At 45.0% G+C, this 22435-nt stretch overlaps 1 protein-coding gene across 6 annotated transcripts in view; it reads right to left on the reverse strand.

Moving 5' to 3' along the window:
• Positions 1-13670: 13670 nt before the first annotated feature.
• Positions 13671-22435, reverse strand: part of GRIA1 (glutamate ionotropic receptor AMPA type subunit 1) — a 107799-nt gene continuing 99034 nt past the window's right edge. For 4 of the 6 annotated variants that reach the window (XM_042826220.1, XM_042826219.1, XM_042826218.1 and 1 more), the window contains 2 exons: positions 16805-16939; positions 13671-14986 (listed from right to left, as the gene is read on the reverse strand). In XM_042826220.1, coding sequence (XP_042682154.1) covers positions 14798-14986; positions 16805-16939 — 324 coding nt within the window. In that variant the 3' untranslated portion in view covers positions 13671-14797. The remainder of the gene's footprint in view (positions 14987-16804; positions 16940-22435) is intronic. The other 2 variants (XM_042826224.1, XM_042826221.1) reach the window with 1 other exon arrangement.

Raw genomic sequence — 22435 nt, forward strand, 5'->3', positions numbered from 1 at the left:
TTCTGACACAAAACCTGGTTAAAATCTGACTCTTTTACTTTGAGCACTACTGACAGAGCTGAGATGCAAACAACAGTTCATGCCAGCCTGACTGCTCATGACTCCTTTGCATTTAAGTTTGTGCAAGACTCTGTAAAAAGACACAGGAATTAGCATCAGGCAGTGAAAGAGAGAAGAGGAAAGGTCCTTGAGCAATGCCATGTTGAGGCAAGGCAGATCCCACTGGCTACAAACCTAAAGAGCCAAGACATTTTGGAGCCTGTGTGAGCCATTGTATTTTGTATTCCAATTCTTTTTCTCGAGTGTGTATTTACCTGATGGTAGTTGGACTCCATTGAGTCTCTTGACAAGCAATTTGTTTTTAGAAGGGATGGAAAGCAGCAGGTGTTAATTCCATCACAACACCCCTCCTTCTATATCCCAAATTCTCCCATAGTCTTCATTAATAAGATCTTGTATATCACCACTGTGCCCGGTTGCACACCACAGTTACTATGAATTTCATGCACAAAGGTAAATGTAAACAGGATTAAATAAATCCTAACAATTATAAAACACTTGAAAGCATGGTCCCTCCCCCCACTTACTTGCAGACTCTTCATTCTGCCTATCTCACACATCCAGCTCTTGCAATCATTTTTCAGGGGTAGTTTAACTTGTTCCAGGATTTTCAGCCCAAACCTCCCCTGAGATGCACAGCTGTCCCAACTTACCACCTGGCTGCCTCTGTCAGCAAGGGTGTTGCTTGAGGTTGTTGCTTCTGAATGTTTCACTTTCAGAACAGGCTGAAGCAGAAGAATGGTACACCAGACCAGAGCACAAAGTCACCACAGCAAAACCATGGATTTTAGGGTAGCAAGGAGCTGACTGAGCCCAGCTGACAGCCACTGAAAGGCAGAAGGCAGTGATGTTTCGTTGTGCTTCCCCATTTCTCTTATGTCTCTGCAGGCTGACACCTAATTCACTGTTTGCTGCCTCTCTCACAGAAGCCCAGCTGAACACTCTGTTGGTGCCTGCAGATCAATCTCACAGAAACAGACTCATCTTCCCTCTGATCCAGAAGAGGTTTCCAAACACCTGAGTCTCCATGCTGAGTTCAGCAACATTGCTCTCCTCATTCCACTGTGCCACCAGGACCTCCCTCTGCTCCAGGCTGTTGGGGAACATAGATCCAAGTCTGCCCCACATGCTGGGTTTTGTGCATTTTGTAGCAGAGGGATGGAGAGGCAGAAAAAGCTGTTTTCAATGCCTGTTATCAGTACGATTGCTTTCAGAGTTATATTACAGAGAGTGTGGATCATCCTTTGCCAGCCATGGTGTGACAGGAGAGGGATGCAGCCCAACAAGCCTTTGGGGAGCTCCCAATAGAAGATCTGCAAAATTTACCTCCCTATGAGGTACCTGAATGTTTTGGCCTCTTCCCAGGTTACAAAAAGGAAATCATCCACATGAGCCATATTTACTCACCCCTTCCTTTACTCAGGGCCACACTGACCTCTGCACCTTACTAATGCACGCTACATTCATCTTCAGCAAGTTCTGTGAAGACAGTTCCACGAAGCCTAGGAACATATTCTCATGAAGAGAGAGCACTTAATTTAGTACTTTTTTTTTTTTAAAAAAACAATTCATTATTTCCTCAACACCAGAATTTGCTGAAAGCACTCCAAGTTCTTTTTTGCAAGTGCCATGGAACAAGATAATTGTGCAATTAGTAATGCATCTCACACGTCTTGAAGTGAAGGATTTTTGCTTTCGACAAGTACAAAATGTAACATTTTGCTTTTCCATAGTGGGAAAATACTGGCCATTCCTCCCTCCCTCCTCCTTGTTTTAAACGCACTGCTGTGCGTAATTAATAAAGATAATAAGTACCCTCAACTAAGAAGGGATATGAGAACGGCACAGACAGTGTGGATAACTGGGATTGCCAGAGCAGCCAGCAGCTTCCCAGTATTAATTATAGCTCTTGAAGAGGAGCTGTGTCCTTCCCAGCCTCCACTCCCAGACAATGCAATGCAGAGAGCTCTGCCCATGGCCACCAGCCCATCCATGGCCAAATTTGGATGGGAGCCCAGCACATCAGGGCAGGCTCACCTACCACCTGTGCAGCTCCAGATGTGCTGCACCCACCCTCAGCCACAGATCTATGCCATGCGAGCACATTGACTTAACTGTATGCATTGCAACAGCTTCACATACCATGTCACAATTTAAATGCGGTTATCATTCCAGAGTCATCCTGTGGGTTCCTGAGGGATGTACTGTGCTCCCATACCTTGCTTCCCTCTCCCTTCCTGTGCATGGCAGTTCCATGTGCTGTTTCCATGGCACTCGAGCAGCATTTTGGAGCAGGGCAAGGAGGGCAGCCCAGCAGGGATGAAAGTGGGGCTTTTTGGTGCCTGCTGATGAGATGGCAACAAACAGGAGCCAGCAGGGGTGGACAAGCAGGAGCCAAGCACAGCTTATCACTCCTGTGCAGAAAGGGGCTCTTGTGGAGACAGCAGCTACTAAATACATAAACAAGCAAACATCAAACACCTCCATTCCTTCAGCCCCTGCCCCCAAGTCCCAGTGCATCTCCTGCAGCAGCCGATGGGCAGAGCAGCACTGCATGTTACTGCAGGCACAATTGCTTTTTGCCCAAAGCTGAATTACCTTGAGAATTAAAAGCTGCTGAAATCCTAGAACTGGGGTTGTGACAAAAGGCCCATCAATTGTTTTTACCCAATTAGGAGAAGCTTATATCCATGGGTGTGAGAGGTTGGGGTGAGCATGGTATAATGTCCCCAGCCAGTTGGAACAGCACATCTGGATGGTTTGCACGAGGTTTGGGTGAGTCAGGGCTGAAAGGCAGATGTATTCTCCTCTGTTTTTGTAAGGGCTCAAAGATCCACCTGGATAGTTATCCAAAAAACAGATAGCTGCACAAGAGTAAGAGGCAAAGATACTGCTTTAATTCAGGGATGAACTGGAATCTTTAACACAAACAGACACTAGGTGGCAAGGAGAGAACTAGAGATGTTTTCCTTTTGGGTTTCTAAGCCCATGCAGAACACACTCCTTTCACCTTTCCACCTGCTGCCCTGCTCAGTGCCAGCCCCCAGCTCACCCCGTGCTGCCAGGCAAAGCCAACCTGCACCACAATCCTCTCCTGGTCTCCTAGCACACTTCTGCTGGCTTTACAGATCGTATTTCAGGACTGATGTGAAGCTTCACCGCAATCCAATCAAACCAATAACCAACGGGGGACTATTTCCTTTCTGGAGAAGCCACTTGCAGTAGCATTATCACTTCAGCAGACTCAGAGGAGATACCTTATGATGCATCTGAGGATTTTTCACGCTAACGTGTTTACTCCATCATCAATTTGTCACTGTTTGTGTTTCACCTATGCACAAAACGAAGAACTGCTCCGGTACAGCTGCCTCTTGCCATCCTGGAATAATCAGGTATTAAAGGAAAGGAACAAAAGCAAACAAACAAACAGGCTTTTAGCCCCAGATTAAAAGATGAGAGCCTGTCAGAAAAGCAACAGAGACGCTATGAGGTTTTTTTTAAATGCACTTTAGAGGTGAGCCATAGTGGGACAGAAATGAAGGCTATCACCCCTCCTTTACAATTGACCAGGAATACCACGTGCTGGAGAGATCAGGAGAGCTGCCCAAGGCTGCAGAAGCAGCTGGAAGGAACAAGATGCCTTCAGGGGTTTCAATCTGATAACAAGAAAGTTGAACATTTTGCTTTTTGAGATGAGCAGGGCTTGCCTCTCTCCCTCCGGATCAAGTTGGGCTCATCATCTTGTTAATGCTGCCCATTCTCTCCTCACTTCTTAGACAGGGGTTGAAACCCAGAGTGTCACCTGTCTCTCAGTCTCTTCAAGCCTTACTGCATTAAGTTCAGTTGGCAGAAAACCCAAAGAGGAGTTTTAAGTAACCAACTAAGGAAAAACAACACATAAAACTCAAACCTGTGCTAGTTTTCTCTTAAGGCGTTCACAACCTCTTTTAGAGGCAAGAAGCTGGGATCATTCCTAGAACATTGGAATCAAGATCTTTTCCACGCTACAAAGGGCTTTCCCTGGGAAATGAGGATGGAGGAAGAACACTCTGTTTTGAACCAGGACAGCCTGAATTGATAGAGGAAAACAAAGATCTGGAGTTGTTCCCTCAGCTACTCCAGCTGCCTTTCTCCTTCAGCTTCATTCCCCCCCCCTTTCCCTTCATGCTACCTTGACTCCAGATTTTGTTGCCCTACTTTTGTACAGCCCTCTCCTAGACATAAGATGAACGCTATTTTCAATTAACAAGATGTAATTGCTGTAAGCAGTAGGAGGCAGATCATTTAGAGCCAGAAAATTAATTGAAGCCTAAATGCACAGCATCGGTCCATTGCTGGCAGTACAATTATCACCATTGCTTGGTCCCTGTCATTCAGAGGCTGTGTCTACTGACTGCATTGTTGGACTTTGCTCAAACACCTGGTTTACCATGCTGAGATGTGTCCTGAAGCTGCTTTTATCCCACTTTCATCTTGGAAGATAAAGATCTCAATGGCTCTAACAGCAAACTAGATCAGGAAAGTGTCTCCAGGAGTTTTCCCTACTGATGGGACCCAAACTTGGCTTCAAAACCACGTGGTCAGACAAAAGATCTTCTTCTGCTCCTCTGGGAGAGCTTTTGCTGTCGTATGCAAGGTGACAGTCCCGAGGAACCTCTCTGCTCCATAAGGACAGCAGTGAGACTTACTGACACTGCCCCAGCACTTTTCAGAAACACTCCAGCAAACGCCACCTCTCCTCAATTTACAGATGAGGGCACTGTAGGAAACAGCCTGCTCCTTACTGTGGAATCCACATCAGAATGGTAGAAGGCAGCAGTTACCAACAAACACATAAAAAACCCCAAACAATATCAAATATCTTTTGCCGCCTTCTCCTCACTGCTGCTCAGCCAAGCAGCACAAAAAAAACCCCTTTTTATTCTTATTCAAGTTATATTATGATCATTTCCTCCTCCCCCACCCCACCTTTCCCACCTGCGTGCTGAGCATGGTGGCAGATCCACAGGTTTGCTCAGAGCATTACTGCTTGTGGGCTCTTCCCTTCCTTGATGCCATACTGTCGGATCTGGTAGGAGCTCTTGCTCCGCTGACCTCCCAGTTACTACTACATTTCAGGTCAGCTTTCTCATGGTGCCTGGCCAGCTTCATGCAGGATGTTTTTGGTACGACTCAGCATTTTTTCCTTTCTTCTTGATTTGAAGTTTTTCCAATTTTTCACAGGATTTAACAGAGGCTGCAAGATAAAACCCTCTGCAGAAACTGTATGTACCTTTTTCTTCCACCCAGTTTTGCTTTGCAGCACAACTCATTATCTTCTCCTTAGATGTCTCACATTGACAACTTTTCTTTTATAGTCGTCATTTTAGCTAATGAGCTCCCCCACAAAATCAAATGTTTTCACAAAGCTCATTCCCATTAAACGTACTGCACCTCCCTCCCTCAGAAACACAGGCATCTTCAGGAGGAAAAACAGACAAACAAAGCAAATCACAGCAGTCTGTCAGTCTGGCTCTGGGAAAAGCACTCAGGGCTGTTTCTCCCATTTGCAGACTGTTGGCATGAGCACAGTTATTCCTCTTGGCCCAGACACAATGAGATTTGCTCTTCCTGGCACACAGCACTACCTGACATAATATGGTTACCAGAAGTTATACCTCCACCATTATGCTGCTTTCCTGTGAAGCCCCAGGCACATTACTCAGCAGTTTGCAGGGAAACCTTTTGACCCCTTCTGATCACCATTCTATTATTTATGCACAGCAGCCCTCAGCTCTCTGTCAACAGCTGAAGAACTTCTCATCATTGAGGGAATTACCCAGCAAATCCCACAGCCTGGGAGCTTAAGGAACATTTCTCTTCCTTCCTGAGGCATTAAAGGTGAGTGCCTTTGCAACCCACCTCATGCCTTACAGCATCAGACCACAGGCTGTCCCCTTCCTCTCACCTGGCACAGGCTCACATCATCACAAAGCCCATTCACAACAGGTATGTTGTGTGAAGATCTCACCAAAGCATGCTGCAGCATAGATGGAGATTTTAGGCAGCTTGCTGAGTTCTGCTGGATAGCTGATAGGGTTGCAGAGTGCTGTTAGAGCCCATGAGTCCCTAGGAAGTGACAGCTTGAAGCTCCCAGCACTACAGCAGCCACCCCACCTCCTCGCAAAGTGTATCTACAGCAAACAAGCCACAGAGGGGTTAATTTATAATCCCCCATGAGCCCTCAGTGGGCACAGCTCTGACAGATTGATTGTTAACCTCTGAAAGCACAATTAATTACACCTGGATTGTTCTTTCATCTTATCCTAGGGCGTACACACCAAAAGGAACTGCCATCGGGAATACAAAGGTCCTGACACTTCTCTCCCCGTAAGAGCTGCTCTTTGTGCTCAGCTTTGATCATTTTTTTGATCCTTTCTTTTCAGATAACAGACTGTGCCCACCTGTGCCGGGACAAACATGCATGCACACAAAGCTCTTTGAGCGTATCAATTGCTGCCCATTGAGAAAGATCAATGCCTTCTCTACAGAACATTGTATCCATGATGTTGGATTGCTTTAAAACCTCTCTCCCTATGCACGTGTTCCTTCCCCCAGCTGAAGAAGACTTGAGTGTGCCCATTCGCTTTAAAACCAGCTGTTTCTTTAGAGGAGGAAAGTTTAATTGCATCCATGCCATGTCTCTTCCCACCTTTCACCTGAGCCAGGGTTATGATGGCTGTTGGCAAACAGCTGCAACTCAGCTCACTATAATGGGAAATAAAATCACAACAGCCTGTAGCCGGAATTTCCCCATGTTTATTAGATTGAAATTAGAAATGCTGATGACCACTTTTGTTCAATTAAATCCCCTGAAAAGCAGGGAGAGTGGAAACCACATTCATGGCAACTAATACCCAGGGGTCCTCCAGCACCTATGTGCAGGATGGTGCTGGGCACAGGGGTGCTGTCCCACCCGTGTGATGCCACCTCCACCTGCATGAGTAGGGAGAGAATGGGATGGAGTTAGCCAGGATGGAAATGGGCACGGATAAAGTGGGCCAAGTGGTGGGGAATTTCTGCCTCTCTCTCTCAAAAGAGGGAAAAACAAACAAACAAACAAAAAAAACAACAAAAAACCAAGCTAAACAGAAACAAAGATTTTCTCCAAACTAAGTTCAGGGGCGCTTTATTTGGAAATCTTCCTAGAAATCTGTAATTTTCTACACAGTAATTGCAGACCATTTGCAGCCGGCCTTTGCTGCTAGGGACTTTCGCTCCATCAAGATTTTTTTTTTGCTCCATTATGTTTTTACTCCTGCCCATCTGCCCTGATGTGCTGTGCCTCCGTGCTACAGCTTCCCAATGGCAGCTCTGACCCCACGGAGGAGAGGCAGCAAGGGGCCACTGCGCATTAACAGCAGCTGTGGTCAGCACTGGGGCAGATGTTAGAGGGCTCAATGGAGCCTCCCATAAGGTCTCCTGCACTCCCATCACCAATGGGGTGGGTGAGTGGGGGGGCTCAGCTGTTGGCTTTGCAGAGAAAAGCACCGGGTGGGCTGTGAAACCGTGCTGCTGGGTGTGGGGATGTGCCACCTCCCCTGTGTCACAGCCCTGCGTCACTGGCACTGCCCTGCTGCTGCCTGCTGTGTTAGTGGAGAGAGCTGCACCGGCCCTAGGAGGAGCTGAAGTTCTTCGTTTTTTTGCTTTTGTTTGTTTGTTTTGTTTTGTTTGTATTGTTTTGTTTCTATTGTTTCATTGTTTGCAAACTGTCTGAACCCACTTTGCAACCAATAGTGCTTGGAACCCACAGAAGGGCAGCAGCCACGCTGCAAGTGTCCATTTCCATCCCCTCTGCACCAGGTTGTGACTCCATTCACCCACTTGGCACTCCCATGCCTATGAGTTGCCCGGCCCTGCCAGCCCCTTGCAGAGAGACCTGGACTGGTTCCACAGCCTGGCAGCACCTCTCCATCTCCCCATTCCCTCTCAAACCCATTCCCTTAACTGGATCCCGTTGTAGTGACACAACCAGACCAGTAGCATTTTCTTTAACAAATATGAATCCCATGGATTTGCTTTGATGTAATTACGCGTCCTGCATTAAGCCAATGCTCCCACTGTCTGTGGCTGCTAGCATAATTAAACTTAATGTACTTTTAATGATGTCTTCTTAGCTCATGCATTCATATATGATTAGAATCAAACACGAGGAGCTGTCACGAGTCCAGGAGAGCTCTTTCGGCAGCTCCTGGTGGGACTCACATTGAAATATTAATAATGCAGATTTCGAACCTAACAACATCGGTTTTGAAGTGGGGAAAGCTTGTCACACGGTTTGAGCTACTCTGAGGCAGCAAAACGGCTTCTCTTTCAAGTTGAGCCTCTCCCCGTCTTGCACAAGAGCTCCTGGGATCAGAGGAATTTACGGTTTACTTTGTAAAGATGTCATAAAATAAGTGCCCAGCAGTGGCTGCTGCTGCTCTGCCCTGGCATGCTCTGTTTTTGCTCCTGTTCCCCTTTCCTGTTGTTTTTCCTCAAACTGGAAGCTCTGGCACTCTGCTTTTGTTTCTTGTTTGCTGAATGAGATCAGGCTTTGCCCCTGCCCCACAGCTTCTTGGTGGCAAGATATTGTTTCCTTGAGCTGTGCACTACCTTGTGCAACTTGGTGGAGCTTTGGGATTGATATTTGGCTCCAGAGCCCTACTCACAGCATACTGCAGATGTTATTATTATTATTGTTCTGTTTTTTTTCTTTTGGCCCATTGGCAGATAGGTCATCTTTTGAGTTCCTGAGAGCAAGTTGTGAAATTGTCTGAAATCCTTCCAACAGGAAAGCATTGATTTATTACACTGTAATACTGATGCGAACAACACCGTGCACCTTTCATCTAAAAAGTCAGGACTTATAGAACACGACATGCCATTAATTCTGATGCCAGCTCAAACGGAGGAGGAAATGCTGCCAAAGGGATCCAGACAGCATGTTAAACCAGCCCTGCAGAGTAATGAACACACTCTGTGCTGTTACATTATACAGTATTGATCCTTAGGAATGAAGAGGTACCTTGACAGCTAATTTGGGCCATCAAAAGCTTCTCTTAATATATGAGTATGCATATGTGTGTGTACTACCCAATTAGTGCAAACACTGGCTTCTCAGTATCCCCTGTCGGAGTGAGGATTGCTGCATTTCCCTGCTCTGGGGACAGGTTTCCCTTTGCACGTGGCTGGGAGCTCTCTTGGTAGCAGCCCAGTGCAGAGGATGCCCTGAGCCAGGAGCACTCCGGACAGTGATGACTCCCTGGGAGAGCTGTGCACCACCTTGACTTGTTTTTCTGCACAGGATGGAGATGGATGCACTGTGCTGCATGTCCTAAGCTACGAGCAGTCCCGTCCTGTGTCCTTCTGCCCTTCCCTGCGTGACTTGGAAGATGTATTCTTGAAGAGAAATGGGGTCACCATTCCTTTGTGACTCCTGCAAATCCATCCTGCCTATGCTAGTAAGAGATTGTCTTTTCTTTCTTTCAGCTTTCTCTTTCTTTTCAACCAGAATTTTGTTGTTGAGGATGAGGTCCCTGGCATTAGGACTGCTACATAGCTTAATCTTGGATTGCCATTTTTTCACCCAGGTTTCACATGTTATTTGTATGCATGGAATGTGCTTATCACAGCCACTGCCACCTTCTGCCATTCTTTCCCAACTCTGTTTGCAGCTGCGGCATTGAAGTGTGCACCACTCCTCTGAAGTCTCCTTGCTGCCCAGAAGTGTGATTGGTTGTGGGATCACTTCTATGTTGTGTCACAGAGCTATCCATAATACCACCACCATGTACATACATATGAGATCCTACCACACGTTGCAGTGCTGTAGGTGGGACTGACAGACGAAGGAGAGATGGGGATGGAAATAAAGGGGTGGTGCTGGAGCAACATGACCAACAGTTTCCTTGTAGCCCAAGCAGCTTTGGTATTAACATCTTTTGAGCTGGGATCTGCATGTGGATTTTGCCCTGCAAAGCCCTGCCCTGCTGCAGATCAGTGGGCTGCCATGAATGGCACAGTGACATCACTGCTTTTCTGTTAATTGATTACTGGCTACCAGAGATGCAGACATGAAGGCTTGTACCTGCAGCAGGCTGGCAAGCCACAAAACTATCAGTGATGTTTGGAAAATTGATCTGAGCCCATAGGTAACATAGAGGCAAAAGGGGTATCTGTAGATATCTGCAGCTACAACAGCCATCAAAGAACAGGCCACACAAGTCCCTGAAAGGTATTTGCAGTAAATCTGGTACACCTGCTGACAGAAAAGGCCTGAAGCCATCTACCCTACTATTTCCAAGGTGCTGCCTCAGAGCAATCTCCATGCCATGTTGGGGAATATCCCTACCCCACTGTGATGGGTCACTTGAGCTCTGACGTGCCTCTGTGCTACCAATGTATTAGAATCATGCATCAGGATGTTTAATGGCAACCACTGGGTTGCAGCCAATGTTGTTGTATATGCTCCTGCCCTATCCCTTCACTGAGCTTGGACAAGAGAGTTTTTTGTTGTGTTTGCTGACAAGTATATGCATGCACAAGCAAGTCGACACAAATCCTTTTGGATCACCCTAGCCTTGTGCCCTGGTGCTGAGATTCTGATCCCATAACAAAAGCATGGATTCGGTGATGTGTCTGTTCAGTATTCAGTGTTTTTGCAGGTTTTATTTTTGCTAAAGACTTTTTCATAAGGGATATTTGCTTTCGCCAAAAGGGAATTTTGTCTTGCTTTTGTCAAGAGATAATGGAAAATTTGTTGTGCATGTCTGCATTGTCACTGGGAATGAAGAGCAAACCACTGAAGGAGCAAGGAGAGCATTTTGAGATAAGGTTCAAGCCCATCATACAGTACTGGATGTCCAAACAAGTGCGGAAGACCAAAATGGGCTGATGCAGCATAGTCTGCCCATGGAAAACTTCTCTCTCAGGCCCCTTGATTTGGAGTTCCTTGTGCTTTGAAGCCTGAGGGTTCACAGTCCATTTCCATTAATTCTGGCCCTTGCTGATTCTCCTCCTAAAATTTACCAGTGGCTGAAACCCCCTTGGGAATGTTGGAGACCTTGAGTTTATAACCTCAGCCTGTGGGGTGAGCTGAGATGCCTGGCTGAAGGCATTTGGGTGTCTCAGCTTCCCCAGCCAACACACAGGAATGATGCCATGGGGAAGAGATGTCCTTCCACATTTGTGACACCAAGGGCTACCTCAGAGCGTGGCACTGGTGTAGCATTGGCATGAGTCAGTAGTTAGCATTGGCAGCTGTCTATGGTGCTTTAAATCCCACTCTCTTTCCCACTTCAGCAGACTTTTGAAAGAGGAATTAAGCAGGTCAATTGCATGAAAATTGAGTGAGAAACATCTTGAATGTCTGAGCTTCTGAAACAGCATGACAGCTCCCAGGAAAACCAATCCTGGTGTGGATTTTTGGACCAGTGCTGGTTCTGAATTCTCTCTCAGCTGACTAGAGCTTCCCTCTGTAAAAACAAGCTAAAATGCTGAAATTGCCCTCCTCGGAAAATAACGTCATAAAACTCTGAACAGTAAGTAAAATATTTAACTTTGAACCCAGTGAATGTTTAGCTTCCTGGCTCTTGGGAAAATATTAGATAGATTCCCAATTTCAACCTGAAGCAGTTTATTTGGCTGCTGTTCACAAGTAAGACACAGCAATAATGAAGGAAATTTTGTTTGATTCAGGTTGGGTAATATTGCCTGAGGGGTAACATCATTTTCACGTCCATACATCCAGCACTGGCACAAAACAGCGTGGACAGGTATGAAAAATGGATCATGGATCCTTGGTGCTAAAATTCCAGCTGATAGTTTCATTCTTGTATAAATAATAATTGCCAATACAAGTGTTGAAAAGAGAATGTGAAAATAAAAACACTGCTCAGTTCGTTAAAGCAAAATCCTTAGTAGAAGTGACAAAAGAAAAAGAAATAAAGGAAAATAAAATAAAAAGAGTTAAAACAAATATAGCTGGTAAATAAAAGATCCAGGTACCAAAGAGCAAAATTTAATGAAAGCCAAAACTGTTAAATATGGATTCCTGTTGAGAAAAAATGTCAATGTCTTTAAGAGTTTTACCATTACTCTATTTTTAAGAAAAGTGTAGTAAAAATACATATTACAAGTTAACATTTTTCCACGCTTTTGTCCTATTCCTCTTTTTTTTTTTTTTTTTTTTTTTTTTTTTAACCCCGTCGCTGATCAAAAGCCTTTGAAGACCGCATCCCACATCTTCATGTCACAGGTAGTCAGTCCTGGCATAGGCGCGCTGCTTCCCACAATGCCATCGATGTCTGCGTGCCCAGCTGGGCTCCCTGTGACCTGCCACCATGGTGATCATGTCTTTGGAGGAGGACAGAGCACTGAAGGGCTTGACAGCCTTCTCTGGGATGTGGCAAGATCTGAGACAGCAGATGACTCCGAGAGCTTTGGACATGGAAGCAGGCTAGCGCGAAGGATTGCTCCGACCATGTTAGTGCTTACATAGAACTGAAGTTAAAGTTAAGGAAAGTGGACTAAAAATAGTGATAATCAACACAGAGTGACTTGTAGAGGTGTTTGGAGCAGCTGATGACAGAACTCATGTTTGGTGATGAGAGATGAAGACCACAAGGGTTTCCAGCAGCAGAGAGCGGAAAACATGGCACTAGACATGCTGTGCCTGAGCTTCAGACCTTGATTCTTTGACTTGCTGGTGTCCAAAGCGTTGCAAGACAAGCAGGTAGATGGAACAGATGCTTTGGACCAGGCTGGTGTTAAAGGTGGTAAACGTATTGCTCTACAGAGTACACTAATGGAAACTGGTGTTCAGTCAGTTTCCAGCCCTATGGACAGCTGTATGGGCCAATCCTCCTCATAAACTTGTGCCAGTCATTTGCCTGTATAACTTCATGTTCGCTTCCCCTTTCTTCTTTTTCTGCTCCTCACTTGCTACGTTGCAGGAAGGGGGAAAAAAAAAAAAAAAAAAAAAAAAGGGAGAGAGAAAAAAGCAGTTCAGAACACTCCGATAGCAGCTCAGTCCCCGGGCAGATATTTGCTGAGTGAGAGAAGTTTTGAACTTTATGTGCCATCGGTGATGGGACAAGGCTGGGTGGGTTCACTGTGGTCCCTGCCCTGCAGATCTTCTCTTGCTCTAGATACTCCCATAGTGATTCTTCACTTCTGGGGAAGTTTCTCAGGCCCACCAGGATGGGAAGTGTCCATGCCAAAGATTCACAGAATTAATCTTTTGTGTGGTTCTGGAAAGCCATCCTTGTCCCTTTGATTCCTGTAGCTGGGCTCCCAGCTGCCTGTCCCTCAGTATGGGTTTCTGCAATACTGAGTTTGGTGTCAGCAATCTGCTTTCCTGGCTTGGGGATGCTTTCCCCTCGCTTAGGATACACGAGTGGAAATCTGCTACGTTTGGCATTGAAACCAGAGAACAGGCCACAGCTTGACAGGAAGGTTGAGTTTGACCAGCTCTGATGCAATCATATGTCATGAATGCTTGAATGAAGCTCTTATAGGATCTCCTTTATGTTTGTTTCAGCAGTTCCTTCCAGAAAGCCATTCTGGCCAACTGTCTAAAATATGTCCCTTTTCATTAGAAAAATGGCCATAAAGGGATTTCAGAGCAAACAGGCTGGGTTATTTCCATTGCAGCCCCATGACTTCTAGTGTGTTTTACTGGTTAATAGGCAGCCATCTAGAACTGGATGTCTTGAGATGATATTCCCGGCTCAAGGTGGCTCCCTTATGTGACCACCAAAAAGGGAGCATACACAGAAGCTAAGCAATGAAGAAAGGGTTCACAATTGCTTATTAGCCCCCAGTATCCTAGGCAGGAGAGTGGCATGTAAGGGGAATACTGCATTTATCTTCTCTCTTCCATAAACAGCAGCTACCACGATCTTAGACCAGCCACCTGCTCTAATATGCCATGCATGATGCTCTCCTCTCCAGGCACATAATTCTTTTCTTGGACTGCCACTCACCATCTCTGGAAGAATTAACACTTTATCATCAGGTTACCTGGGGTTTCCAAACTCACTCATATCTTTGCCTCTGTAAGACAGCCTCATATTCTTTTTCAGTTTCTTCTTGCGTCCAGTCCTTCCTGTTGCAGGGAGAGCCATTCGCAGCTCTGTCTGCCTTGTTGCAATAACTCCACACCCCAAATTCACAACAGAATCACGATAGACAAAAGGGGTCAATGTTGACACCCTGCTGGGAGTTCAACTTGTCATTCGTTGGAATTTCTTTTTGCTGTTAGTAGCTCAGATGTTACGGTTTGCATCCCAAACTAAACCAGATTAAAGGGCTGAGCAGGGAAAGGGGAAAGGACTGATGTTACCCTGACACCACAGGAATTAGTAAGAAAAAATGTATATATTGCACACACTAAGACTTATTAACAACCAAGTTAAAACAAAATGGCATAGTCCTCATTAGTGTTCCAGTGGTTCTTTGATCAGGGATGGTTCACGAGTCTGTTAAATCTCATTATGCTCTCCTTATTGCAGTACAGACCTGTTTCTGTTCTCCTGCCGGTGGATCTGTTTGCAAAAGAAAAAGGGAAATAGATTTGATTTCCTCGAGAAGATCCATCCAATTGTCCCTTCTGTCATCGTCATTTGTCTTGTTGGTGTTGGGTTTGTTTTTGGCTCTGGAGGGGGTGGAGTTGGGCTGTCCCTGCTCTCACCCAGGCAATGGGTCAAAAGGCCAATTATAATCCCGTGGCTCCCAGGGACATGCCAGTGCTGTGGCTCATGCACGGGATCGTCTGCATGGATTTGGGGAAATCGTGGCTGACCACACGTCCGTTTTCTCCACTGCCTCCTGCTGCAGCCGGCCTGGGAAGGGTTGATGTCCGTATGGCTTCGTTGATTGATTGCTGTGGGATTAAACAAAAACCCTTTTTAGGAAAGACGGGGGGGTCTCCCCCTGTCCTTAGCAATGTTGGAGAAATTACAATACAAAGAAATTGTGTTGTGCTTCTATCACTGTTCTCTCCTTCCCTGCCTTCATTCACTCTCACTTTCTGCATGTGCCTTCTGCACCTTCTCTGTTAATTCATACCTCTTTTACATTCAAAATTAAATGTTTCTGCAATAATTTGGAGTATAAAGCAAACGCGCCATGTGCAAAAACTATTCAAACTCTACAACATCAGAACAATCACACTGGATCTGCTCAGAGGTACTGTGCACTTTCTCCCATATATATGCTATTACTACTCCTGTACTGTTACATATGATGGGCTCTGACTCACTGCAAGCATATGTTTAACCTTCCACATGAGAGAACATGTGCCTTTGTTTTTGTCTGCAGAGATAACTGAGGTAGGGAATGCTAGGAAATGCAAACCTAATTCAGGAAACTAGTTCTCATCTTCCTGTTCCAGATACTGTCCAAAGCATTTGTTTTACCAAATCTAAGGAATCTCGTTTCTTAGAATTCTCAAACAAGAGATAAAGTTCTTTTGGTTTCTTTGCATTTATGGCTATTTTCATTTTTTATACCTTTTCTTGTCCTTGTGCTCTCACTGCCTGTAGAATTTCCTGAATCTCAATGTCAAAAAGAGTTATTGCACATTTTCAGTGAATGAGAAATGTTATTATTGCTGACAAAATGTTAAGCATGTTGTGAAACAGTGACATAAAGCCCAGAGGAATGATTGCTTATTTTCTTTTTGATTCTGGGTAAGTTTCAGTGCCCAGGGAAGTGAAAATCTCTCTAAATTTTATGAAACCTGCTGCATGCCTCCTATAACATACTGACTTCCATGCTCACGGAAAGTAAAAATTGGATGTGTTACTGTTACAGCTCAGATCCTGCTGCACCCTTCTGCACAATGGTATCCGTGTAAGGGATCACCTCTGCTAATCATCTGAGTCAAGATGTACTTGTTCCCCAGATGCTGCATTAAATGTGCATTCCCAAGGCTCTCAAATTTAATCCCTCTTGACAGGACACAAATTTAGGCACACCAGGAATTAGGACTGAAACAAATCTCTCAGGCCTTAGGAAGTACTATGCTGCTAGACCGTGACAGAATAGAGAAAAAGACATTTCAGGAGACATCAAAAGACAGTTTGTCCTTCTGAAAACCCGTAATTCTGACTTCGGAGATCCCACTTCACCTACCCAGGGTACCCAGGGTACCTATCTGGGAGAACGTTGTCCAACCAGGGTTCAAGGCTAGAAATCTGGCAAATGCTCTGAGCATCTGTCACTGCTGCCTACCTGCAAACAGTGCCAACAGGATGCCAGCAGAGGGAACAACAGGATCTGATTCATTATTACACTACCCCAGTTCTATCTTGCTGTTAACTGCTTGAGTTGGGGGATTTTTTTTACTGCAGTAAAGGCTGTATCACACCAACTCCAACACACTTCATCCATGCTGCACACACATTGCCATAGCCTGCTTTAAGGAATGGCAATGTGTTCCTGTTACCATTTGTGCTATGATTTCACTCTATATCTGGACTTTGAATGAGTATTATGCCACATGTCTGATCTTGCATCAGCTCATGGGTTAGGACTCATTTATCCTCTCTTAGCTTCCTCTGGTGCTCCTATTTCTTTCTAGCAAGTTAATAAGATCACTTCATTATCCCTATGTCTTTTCTTCCACCCGTGTTCTGGGCTACATCCGTCTCTGAAGGCAGCTTTGGAGCCAGGGTGCTGTCAGAGAGAAGGTGTGAAAGGCCTGGGAATGGGTTGCCACCTTCATCCGCTTTGATTCACTTCTGGACTTGTAACAAAACTCGATTAAGGCAACCAGCATGGCTAGTCCGAGCCCGCCGATGAGGATATAGAAAACCCCCGCCACATTGCTGAGACTCAGAGCGCTCGTCTTGTCCTGGAAGAGAAAGGAGAAGGGAGGGCATGTGGGAAAGAGAACAACAAAATTGATATGAGATTGTTCTGGTAGAGATGCTGTGCAAAATAGCAATGTTGGCATTACATCATCTCCCTCTTTAAGTGCGCACGTGACATTTCTAAGAACATTTTCAATTTTTAATTCAGTGTCTAGTAAATCTAACGCTTCCCTCGCACAAACAAATAAACATTTTTTCAGCAGTGTGACTTTTTGTAAAGGTTTGGGATCGCTGTTTTTCAATCATCTAACTTGAACGCTTATTCACCCAAAATGTCTGGTTTAAATTATTGATTAAAGGAGGAAAAAAGTTCTCTGCCTGTGTGACATTTGCTTGTCCCTGATGTCTTGCCTGAAATAACCTGTTCTCTTGGAAATGCTCATTCCTTCATTCCTAGATTGTTTCCCCCGCAAATTCTGTTGCTGAGCAACACATCGAAATGGCTGGGTTTTCTTTTTTTTTTTTTTTTATTCCTTTCCTCTCTAATATTGAGGTTGAGGTGACACCTGAGCCGTCCCTATAAACACACTCCATTTCTGTGTAAGAAGACAGTTATTTCATATGCAATCAAGAGCTGCTGATGCGTGTCTAAGCTAATTATTTGGTTTGCAATAAATAGGGCTATTAATGGACTGCTACTCACAGCCAGCATTTGTGTTCTGATTTTACAATGCCTAAATGGCTCTCTGGGGAAGAGGTGAGTCTCAGAATGACTCATTTCATCAGCAGGGAAACTGAGTCCCCACATCCAACCCAGACGTCACTCAGTGCCACTCTCAAAGTGTGGTCCATGCTGACCAGGTGGATTTGGGGCATTAGGATCACTCTGGGCAGTAGGACTCAAAAACTTGGCTCAGCTTCATGTGCCAGACTCTTGCTTCTAAGTTAGGCTTTCTCTTTATAGTCCACCAGGCTGAGGTGCCCTGCTCCGTGCTCCTTGTTGCTCTGCAATACTGACTCAATATGCAATTCCATTACAGCTTCCCCAGAGCAGGCCCAACAGATCAGAGCCAGTCTATTGGAGTAACCGGGGTTTGATCAGTGTTGACGGTCCCACTCACTGGATAAGGGAAGAAATCTGCATAAAGCTCTCTGGAGATGCAGATAAGGAATAATATGCATGACTCGTAGGCATTTCTGTCGTTGGAAATGAAGCCCTCGAGCAGTTCTTGGTGTTCCCCACTGCTCTGCAGAGATACAGACGGCTGGGTTGCAGAGCTTGTTCCTTACCCTTCTAGAACAGTAGATTCATTTTCTTTCCTTCTCAAGTTTTACAATAAGCAGCCCAAACTTTTTGGGAAGTACAATAGCAGAAAGCTATACTGGATCAACGTCAAAAAGGTCGAAAACCAAACACCAGTGTTTTCATGGACAGCTTTGGGTCAAGAGCAGTCTGTCAGGAGCCTACACTGTCCTTCAGGCAAGTATATTTTGTAAAGGATTCTGTCTTTCGAAGAATTAGGATCTGTTGACAAAAAGATTAGACCACAAAATATAGAAACATTCCAGATTTCAAAAAGCTGCCATAACAGAATAGAACATCTCAGGAATCTTTTTTTACTGCCTCTCCTTCACCTCATCCCATTATCCTGGTGGAGCTGCAAAGCCTTCTGTCTGTGTCCACATGGAGCACGTGTCATTGGTTCTAGTGCCACAAGGAGAAACCTTCCATTGTGAGCCTGCTGCTGAGCCCCCTGTGTTACAATGCTGCGGATGTGATGGTCTCCGCTGGTGGACAGCTTTGGTTCCTCTATTATGTAATGATCACACACCAGTCAGTTTGCAATCTTGTTGATGCTTCTTCTGTGCTCTCTCTAATGAGAGATTTCTGCAAATATCCTCTTAGTTTCTGCAGTTTTCCATATTTGAAGGGTAATATATCTGGTCTCTTATAATCTGCCTCCGTGTATTTTTTTTTTCTCCCAGTTTTGACGGTACTTTTGTTCAGCTATCTGTGTGCTGATTAGTAGGAAAAAAAACTTTTAAGCACCAGCAGAAAAATGTACAGAGTTTTTTTTTTTTAAGCAAAGATTTGGAAGAGCAGAGCAATTACTCTGAGAAAACTGGGTTACCACACATCATGTATTCTGCCTCTTCAAAGCCAGACCGAAGGGGCTGCATCAGCTTGAGGGAGGGACAAAACCCCTCGAGGTGTACTGCCCTCCTTGACATCCTAATCTTTAAAGCTGGTTCCTTAATGAAAAGTGGCTGATTAGCATGTACTTAGGGGGAAAGATGGGACTGAGAAGAAGGCAGAGTTGCCTATTTGTCTTAATAATAATTTTCAACCCATACTTCCAGCTTGATTTGATAGAGGGGTGGAGATGTTCAAGATACGAAGGATCTTCAAGCTCTGTGAAAAAGCTTTAGAAAAGAAAAAATGCATTAGTGCTCCCTCTCAAATAAAGTACCAGCACAACTGGCCATCAGGGTGATGGGTCACGGGTCTTTGACTTAAAGCCGTCCAACTTTGGAAAACCAGGCTTGATGAGAATACGAGTTTGAAGTTTTTCTGGCCACAATATTCTTGCAATCCCACCCCCAGTTTGTGAGTCATGGTCCAAACTAAGACATTCTCAACCAGATGTAAGGGTAGGAAGGTCTGGCAGCCAGAATTGGCTAGTTCTTCATGTCCACTTTCTTCCTGATGTCACATCAAACTGACTGGTAAATGACAGAAGATAGACCAAAGCAGTTGACTTCACCAGTATTTCACACAACTAATTTTAGGCCTGCTGTGAGGTACCTGCATTTGCTTTGCAGCAGCATAATTATTACCATTACCACCACTACTACTTGGATGATTTGGTTGAACTGAGTCTTCTCTCCCAGCAGTACAGAAGCCAAGTGAAGGCACAGCAGGGGGCAGACTTGCTGGGATGGGAAGAACAGCTATGTTTCTCTTCTACCACCACTATAAGGTTTCTTCCAATGCAGGTCTGGGAAGTGAAATCGTTCCTTGACTTTTTGCTCATCCTCTCCTTTTTCTATCTCTTTGTTCTCCTCTCCCAGCAGGACATGCAGAGGGGTTCTCTGGGTGGGAGCAGCATCTTGTTGCTTCCATCAGCTGCAGGACCAGACGCACACAAAGGGCAGGAGACGGTACACAGCACACTGAGGCTCTGTTTGTTGTTTTGTTCCTTCTCCAGCCCTAGCAGCGCTCCTAATTACAAGGTCCTAAATGATGCTAGCTGCCTGAGAGGACCCCCCTCCTCTTTGCTCGGGCTCTGACACCAGCTGCTCTCCTGTGGAGCTGCCCATCACCACCAGCTTGTCAGTGGGAGTGTAAAAATGTCACCACTTGTCTCCTGCATGGCAGAATGCTGACGTGTGGGTAAGATTGGCAAGTGAAAAGAGAAAGAAAAACCCAGCTTTCCGAAAGAGCGGCCTTGTTGCCACAGCAACCAGGCACCTTCCCGTCTGTTCCTCTCCAACGTGGCACCATGTCTTGTGAGCAATTATTTATCCTCCTTGGCTGGAAGTCATGAAGGCCAGATTTCCCCTGTTTCTCTCTGGGGCTGCTCCCTTTTTGTGCCTTGCACCCCCAGAACCTGCTGGCAGCATGTTGAGAGTGTTTACACCAAGTGCTGGACCACCCTTACTGGGGCAAGAGCTGGAGCTCAGTGATGAAGGACAGCACCAGCCACTGACCATTGGTATCTTGGTTCTGTAGGACAAGGCATGAGCACCTGCATGGCCAGCCATGGGGTGAGGCTGCCCAACAATGAAAAGACACATTTGCTGGAAGAATCAAGGCAGTAGCAGGGGGTGATCCCTATTGGTTTTTTAACAAAAGTTCAATTCTTGCAACTGAAGAAGAGGAGTGGGAGATCTCTGTGTCTTCAATGAAGATCTTTTTGATGAAGTCTGCACCTTGCAATCCTGATCTGGACAAAAAGCTTCCATTCTCCCATTGCCCTGCAAATGACTCGAGGAAGAATAGAATCTAACACATCTGACATTTTGTGTACACCTTGACATTACCCTCTAACAAATCAAGACAATCCTCTGAAGCCCACAGCAAATTTTATAGCCTGCAAGAAAAGCTGTCCATCATATGCTTGTGTTCAAAATGGGATCCTTTAAGGGAACTGCCTAAGTACAGGGCATCTGCTACAGGAACATGGCTGCCTGGCACAGGGCACTGACTGGGATTTCCCATCATCTGGTATTGCTGTGGTGGTCCTTGGTGACCACTGAACATGGCTGCCCCTCATCTCCCGATATGGAACAACAAATCCAAATATTCCTCACAGCAGAGTGCTTGTCTCTGGAGTTTCAATGTTTCTGTACAAGGATTTTCTGTGTAAGCACGAAGAGGACAGCGTATAGATAAACTGTCAGGTTTAAAAAGATAAGACAGCAATCAGCTACAGGCATGGAACATAATTTGTGACCAACATACATAAACCTGGGAAACATCGAAGATTTGACTCGGCTCTGCCTAAACACCTCTGTACAAACCTTACATCCTCTGCTAGCCCTCACCCTCTTCATTAGCATTTATTTATTCTCTTGAGGAACAAAATTAGGTACAAGGAAGGTGGGCGATAGGTAGGTTTGCCTGCCTAGCTGCATTTCTGAGAATAAGTAAGTAATGCCGCTGCTTGTTTGTCCTGTAGAAGGAAGAGGGCTGTGTTGATTTTGATGTTGGTTTCTCTTACTGTTTTGTCACTGCTGCTGCAGTCACAGTGCAGATGCTGAGCAAGGAAGAGACGTGGCTCTATTGTCTGTCAGCTGAGACTCATCATTCTGATCTTCTGCTCACGTTAGAGGCTTACATGGCTTTAAGGTTTGTGCCTATTGATGTCACACATGGAGTTTCAAGCAGCTCTCATGACTTTATGATCCAATCTCATTTATTCACATGATTCACATGTGTGTAAGGATGTTTTTCAAGCACATATAAATAACATGTGATCAATATCGAGGTCATATGATCCACATAAACCCATGTGTCCCAAACCTTCTGTTTCCTTCCCTATTGGTTTTCCTATTGTGTGGAATTAGATGCTACAGCTTCTTTATTTTTTCTTTCTTTTTTTTTTTTCCCCTTTTTTTTTTCCTTTTTTTTTTTTCTTCCCACCAGAGTAGTGATGATAAAGCAGCACTGTAAGGCTAGTGTTTTAAACTAAACTGATTTCATATCAATTTCCTTCTGGGCATTTTATCAGCTATGGGATTTCTCTAGCACTGATGCATGCAGGCTTGTGGTGAAGGTATTGTGGAAGCTGTGTTGTGGCTCGAGTTTCCCAGTAGAAGTAATTACTTTTCATTCATATGGTGACTACTGCTCAGTTGGTTACCTTATAAAATATGCACACTACTGTCATACAAGTTGGTTAGATTTCTGCCTGAGTGGGACCACTGCCATATTGTAAAGCACGCCTTATAGAAAGGTTATTCTTGGGTAAGTACAATACTGCAGAGAAGAGCAGAATTTTGTTTTAAATAGCTTCTGTCAGCTCCAAAATGCT

The sequence above is a fragment of the Centrocercus urophasianus genome, unplaced genomic scaffold (genome assembly GCF_019232065.1).
Source record: "Centrocercus urophasianus isolate 14NV4802_14NV808 unplaced genomic scaffold, USGS_Curo_1.0 seq_26, whole genome shotgun sequence".
NCBI lineage: Eukaryota > Metazoa > Chordata > Aves > Galliformes > Phasianidae > Centrocercus > Centrocercus urophasianus.